Source organism: Enoplosus armatus, chromosome 3 (genome assembly GCF_043641665.1).
Source record: "Enoplosus armatus isolate fEnoArm2 chromosome 3, fEnoArm2.hap1, whole genome shotgun sequence".
NCBI classification, from domain to species: Eukaryota; Metazoa; Chordata; class Actinopteri; order Centrarchiformes; family Enoplosidae; genus Enoplosus; species Enoplosus armatus.
In genome coordinates this window covers 22,254,496-22,261,453 of record NC_092182.1, presented here as the reverse complement: position 1 = coordinate 22,261,453, position 6,958 = coordinate 22,254,496, and the positions used below count along the sequence as shown (strand labels likewise).

Here is a 6,958-nt window from a genome sequence, read left to right as displayed (position 1 = left end):
AAAGCATTACATTCTTAAGTTCCACTGAAACATTTGATTTTTTTTTTTTTTTTTTTTTTTGATTTCTTTATTTTCCAAATAAGAACAAAAAAGTACAACATGTTACCGTTCAGATCAGATTTGACTGTCCCACTTTCCCCTCTGGATTCACCCTCTAAGGCATACAGCAGTTACAGAATAAGACAGCAGGTGGGATATGCAGGCACTGTTGAACAATATCATTTATAGTAACAAACAAACAAGCCAAACCAAAGTTCACATACAAGCTCTTAAATGACATGTAATTAATTCAAAGGAACAATTTGACATTTTGAGAAGAGTTAGATGAGACAATCAATACCACTCTACAGATTAAACAAACAAGATATAATGTATTAATTTGTGAGATTTAAGGTGCCGGTAGATGGATTTTGTTACCTTTGGGCAGAGGCAGGCTAGCTGTTTCTCCCTGTTTCCAGTCCAATCAGAATCAGAAGTTTAAGCTAAGCTAAGCTAACCATCTCCTGGCAGTAGCTTCATATTTAACAGACATGACGGTGGCACCCATCGTCTCAGCTAACTCTCGCCAAGAAAGCGTCTAAAATGTCAAACTACCCCTTTAAAGTGAAATCAAATCTCAGTTAGAACACAGAGGTCGTCTCTTTACATGCACATGTGAGGATCCCAGTGTCCATGCTCAGTGTCATGTTAGGAGACAGCAAAGGGATGCAAGCGTTGGAGTCCTTACCCTCGGCCTGAGCTCTGGAGCCTGAGACAGAGGGATCCAGTAAAATCTTAGGGAATGGCGGCGAGTCTCTTACAGAGCTGTTGTCCTCCGTGTGGGAGCACACGAGCTCTCGGAAACACTCCCTGAAGCGTGTAGAGAGCAGGCTGTAGATGATAGGGTTGACCGCTGAGCTGAGGTAGAAGAAGACGCCCGACAGGATGTGAACGTACTGATAAACGTTGTGCATCAAATCGGTCCACTGGCTGATGGAACTCCACAGGAGCCGCTCGATGTGGAAGGGCGCCCAGCAGACTCCAAACACTGCCACCACGATCGCTGGAGGATCAGGAGAGAATGAGGCTGTTTAAAAAGCTTGAACAGAGTTTTTGATGCCATTGTTACCCTGACATGCCAAGAGGGCATCACTCTACACTGGAGACATTATTATTCATATTTCATTTGAGGATAAACCCCTCGTTTATAAGGGGGGAATTAACATTTAAACAAAAGATGAATACAAATAAAATAAATAAGTAATGATGAATTAAACAATCCAAACAACATAACTGTAGTAAAAATCAAGAACACATATCTAAGGGCTCTCCCACAATCCCAAACCACACACACTACATCTCTGTTTCATCTGCACAAAATCAACAAGAAATGGAATAAATGAACACTTCCAGACAAAAAGAGTCTATCTATGAACTAAAAATGAAGGCAAATACAATCAAAAACGAGAACAAGTACACTTTAAGTCATGAAAAGAAGTAACTGATCTGAGCGAGCAAATTATTCCAGTCTGGTGGCGCTTCAGACATTTAGTCTCCCAATTTCATTACAAATTCTAGGCACAATAAGAAAGGGTCACAGACTACTAATTTACAATGTTTTTGGGTGATAAAACATTATTCACTTCAGTACCCTCAGGGGTTTTGATACTGCAGACTTACTTGGACTAGTATGATCAGTAGCTTACGGTGGCTAACATTCGCTAATGTTAGCAAACTTTAGATTTTGCTGCGTATCAGACGTTATTGAGTCAATTCACTGTAGAGATGCAAAAATTACTAAATGCATCTGTTTTGATGATCATTTAATTGTTTTAGTTGATTAATCCATTAATTGAGAAAGCAACAGGCAGATTATACCGTCAGTTAATTGTGGGTTCAGTTTATAGTGATGTCTTTGAAGCAACTCAAGAGCATCTTTGAAACTGCATAAATACTTCCTGACCCTTAAACTGGAATAATATTGTCCCATTACATTTCTTGATGATGAATTTAAGAATTTGATGGTGATTTCGCTCATTTGTAAACGTGTTACTCTGAGCTGCAGATGCTCAACATCACTGGGCGTTACAGCACTCCTAATAAACCATGCATGATGCTCTCACGGTGCTCTCACTGAAGGAGGTGCAGCAGACGCAGGCTGTTTGGCTGTTTTCGATGGTCGACATATGGCAGGGGTATTCAACTAAAATTCGAAGAGAAGATTTCCTCAAGCAAAGGTCTGGAACATCCTAATGTCTAACTTGCGTTGTGATTTAGTGTGATATATATTGAAGTAGCCTAGTAGTTGTATCAACGTCTGCATGTAATCAACAACTGACTGTCAAATCAAATAAAGAAAGTACAATTCAAAAACATTTTGACAATATTTATTGTCACTTAACATTGAACTATACAGATATATAATACTGTAGATATATATAATGTCCTTCTCTCATTAAGTAAAAGAAGGGCTGCATTTAAAAATAAAATAGAGAAAATAAATAAAATAGCTTTTGAAAAACTGTGCATCTTAAAATGAAGTGCTTAATTTTAGAAAAACAAAATAAAGTGTAGCAGCAGCTTGAGTTTCTCTTTTTCTTTGTTAACTGTTTTACATGTTGACTTAACAGTCTCTCCCTGTATCGTTCACTCGTCTTATCATCGGTCACTCGCCTCTCACCTCTCACACCTCTCACACCTATACAGACAGACACCTCTCATCTGTCTGTATACAGAGTCGCAATGTTTAGCGCCTGGAATGCACAGATTTGATTGGCTGAGTGGCATCACATGGGCTGGCGTAACTCGTATGCTATTGGTCTGTGAGTTTCCTGATCTGCTAAACCAGCGCCGCAAAGACTAGAAAAGCTGCGCCAGTTAAAATAGAAGCACCACGTCAAAATTTAAAATGCCTTAATAATTCATTGATTATAGGTCTGGGTCCGTAGAGGACGGCGTCTGGGTCCGGACTCTGACCGCGGCCCCCCTGTTAGTGACCTATGACATATGGCATCAAGCTAACTGAGCTTTGTTGGAAGCTTTGGACAAGATATTCATAAACGTCAAAGTGGCAAACTTAGTCTCTCTCTTTTTCCAACAACAGGGTTTGTGACATTTGTCGAGCAGCTTAACAAACGGTTGTTTCACTTTTTCCAACCTTTAAGCTTCTCTTCAGTGAAGCTGAAGTGTTTACACTGAGTGAAATATTCTAACCCCTGAGTCCATGTTTTTATAGCTGCATAAATGCATCAAATGGAAATATTCCAGATGACTTGTGCATCATTTCTACAAGATTCAGCCCGATATGTTTGGTATTTTTGGAAACTTTGGGATCTCCGCCAGAACTTAAATACAATTCTGTGGGTTTGGACAAATTTTGGCCAGACAGTTTGTACCGACTGACCCAGACTCACAGGTAAGTGACATTTAAGGGAACAATACTAATATAAGAAGAAAAACGTTAAATAATTTATAACTTATACATAATTCTATTCTGAAAAACATTTCCTGTTTCAAATAAAAGGTCTTAAAGCATCCAAAATGTGGTTAAAAATCCCATAAATACATAAAAGTATTTCTCTATAACATCAGATATTTGTGATTGAATGATATTTGTTGATATTTGTGTTCTTAGTTGAGCCGGGCAGCGTAACATTTACTGTTTACCAGGGTTAGGGTTAGTCATTGGTTTTGCAGGTATTTGCTTACACAGCAAATATTGGGAAAATAAGAAGTGAGACCTGATGATGGCGCTAGAGGAAGAGTATAATTCATCATGAAAAAAAAAAGAAAGAATGGCAATGATTTCAGTGTGGACCATGTTTCCATGGTAACAACCAGTGACACCTGCGCTACATTATTACATTGATTGATTTCATTTGAAAAGAAAAGTCTTAATTTACCTAGAATTCATGGCAAATTGGTCAATTTAGACGTCCATGTGAATTCAAACTATTACTTATATCTAAGCCGTAGTCAAAGTGAAACCAGCTGCAGGACTGTGTGTGTGTTTTGATCAGATTTGACTGACAGTTGCGTCTCCCTGGCAACATAAAGTAACACCTGTCATCAGATTTTGATTTTGACTTCTTTATTGCTGAATTCTGATTGGCTGTAAAAATACCTGACATCTCTCCTGTGAACATACCAGTACTGTTCGAACCTTAGCAGATAATATTGGGTTCATGTTGAATTCCATCACTTCCAGCAAGAAACTGGTTCAGAAAACAGGCCTTTAAGATGCCTCCTACTGGAATTCAACACCAGCTATCATTTTGTTACATGTGGTGGAAGACGTCCAGAATGAAACTCATGTTCACTGATAAGAATGAAAGGAACAAATCAATTATCAGTTATATTAAAGGGCCTTAGAGTGGGGTAGATGGATTGCATTATAGGAACATGAAATCTCATCAAGCCACAAAGCTTAGAAGCAAACAAAAAGACGCCCAAATGATTCATACAAAGAACTGACAATCCCCTGACATTATTTGCTGTGTTTTTGTCATGTTTTGTGTTCGGGAACATGTCTTGGCATTGATAACACAGATTAGAGGGGATCTGACTTCAAATCATAGCAGCCTTTCACAGTAATGCGTGTTTTCTGAAGAGAGACGGCGAGGGTGGGGGGAGGGAAAACTCACAGAGCATCTTGTTGACCTGCCTCCTGCGCCCGTTCACACTGGTCTTCCTTCGAGCGTTACAGTTCTTTCCCAGGTTCCCGCTGGGCTGCCGCCTCTCTCTGCCCAAATGAAGCCCCATCACCAGGTACAGCACGCTAATCACTATCATAGGCACGAAATAGAAGCACACAGTGGTGATCTGCATGACCATGTTATAGATCCACAGGGGCTTCAGCACAGTGCATATGGCCGACTCCTCCATCCTCTCTGGCAGGTAGAAGATGCCGTGCAGGGAGGTGTTGGGGATGGCACAGATCATCGACACCACCCACACGACGGTGATGACCCGCTTGGCGTGTTGATTCGTCGACAGGTAGCGCGTTTTGAGCGGGTGCAACACAGCTATGTACCTCTCCACGCTCAGAGCTGTGACGTTGAGGATTGAAGCGAAGCAGACCGTCTCGAAGAGGAAGGTCTTGAAGTAGCAGCCGCCCTCGCCGAAGGAGAACGGGTAGTTCTGCCAAAGGTCATATATCTCCAGGGGCATCCCGAACAAAAGCACAAGGAGGTCCGACACAGCCAGGCTCACCAGGTAGAGGTTGGTGGGGTTTCGCATCTTCTTGTGCTTTGCTATCACCACACATGTGAGCAGGTTTCCAGACAAGCCCGTGAGGAAGATGACAAGGTAAACACTGGTCACAGGGAGGAAAAAGGGAGATCGTTTCGGACCCAGGATTTCAAAGAGGTTGACTTCAGGGAAAGGGTCGCTGCTGTAATTCCCAGTGGCATTTAGTGGTATGCTGGTATTGTGGAACAGTTTGGATACGTTCGAAGGGGAGCCCTGCAAAGAGAGCTCCATTTCAGAGAGGAGAACTGGAGGAGACACCAGGAGATGTCAACACATCCTGCGCTGATTTCTGGGTTCATTCAACACCGGGGGCCTGATATAAAAATAAAGAAATCATCAGAAGAGGATTGCATTTGATTAGCGGCTCTGTGATGATTCCTCAACCTCAGTCTAGCATTTCTTTACCTTGTTTCATAAATCACACTTTTCAACTCAAACTCAGTGATTCACAAATTCACAAAGATTAAACTAATGTGATACTTAAATACATGTCACTAAGGCTGCAGCTAATTATTCTTTTAAATTGTTGATTATTCCATAAAACATACATTTCACAGAGCTCAAGGTGGCGTCTTCACATTCCTAGTTTTATCCGAGCATCAGTCCAACACCTGAAGACATGAACTTTACAATAATGCATGAGTCAGAAAAGCAGCAAATTTGGGAAGATGAATTTGCTTGAAAAATCGAATATCAAAATAGTCGACTAATGGTTTCAGCGATAAATACTACCACTTAGATGTCAGACAGATGCAGTTTGGCATCCTAGTGGTCTAAAACAACAACAAATGCTTCACTTTTGAGGGGGACAAGCAGGAAATACAGGAGTCGAGCATTTTCAGGGTATAAAAATATTACGTGTCAGAACCATCTGGTGCAGAAATGCATCACTCATTCATCAAAACCGATAACATTATATTTACTATTTTATTATTATTATTATTATTATCATTATTATTACCCTTCCCCTTTTGAAAAAGTAGAAATTATTGTCTGTGAGCTTAAGTACGCAGTTATGCAGACCTCACAGGACATAAGGAGACCTTAAAACTGCTGCAATAAAGAAAGGAGACCTGGTTTTGTCTATTTATGCTGCTGACCTTTGATGACAAAAGACATTTTCTGTTGGTCATGGATGATGAAGAAACAAACAAGTGAAGACAAAAAAACAAATAGAAATGGCAGATTCCCTCTGTGGGTTGAGGATTACTGCTTTTACTGCCACAGTAATATGGATCAAGTCATTCTCATCAACTGAGGATAATTGGCATTACACACACCGCACTAATAGATGCTAATGGCTTCTTCTAGAAGGTTAATTGTGTTGCCAGATCTCACGCACCACCCTGGAAATCCAAGGTCATGTGACTAAGACGGTATTAGCTGTATTGTTGAGTTAACCTTACAGGCAGTTCAACATCATGTCCCTCTAATATTTCTTTCCGGAATTATAACCCGCCTGTGAGATTTAATGTCTTTTTGATTGGTATCTTTTTTTTAAATGCATGTTACGCGTTTAATATTATCGTTACTATTTTATTTGGATGAATTTGCGTTGATTAAATGTCAGTTGTGCTTTGTCAAATACTTAGACGCGTCATTCAGAAAGCAAATAAAGATGTAAATACAACGACAAAATGCAGAATGTGTTAAACTTGATATCACTGTAACTTCAACTTTTGTTGAAATATTTACAATAGAAATAAAGCTCACCTTGACGCTGCAGGTC

At 40.1% G+C, this 6,958-nt stretch overlaps 1 protein-coding gene across 1 annotated transcript; it reads right to left on the bottom strand.

Annotated features, from left to right (window-relative positions):
- Window positions 1-620: 620 nt before the first annotated feature.
- Window positions 621-5,548, bottom strand: nmur3 (neuromedin U receptor 3). Its single transcript, XM_070903060.1, has 2 exons — window positions 4,623-5,548; window positions 621-1,042 (listed from the first exon to the last, which is right to left on the bottom strand). Exons 1-2 carry the CDS (start codon window positions 5,458-5,460, stop codon window positions 621-623), a joined length of 1,260 nt encoding a protein of 419 aa, XP_070759161.1. The 5' UTR covers window positions 5,461-5,548.
- Window positions 5,549-6,958: the final 1,410 nt, after the last annotated feature.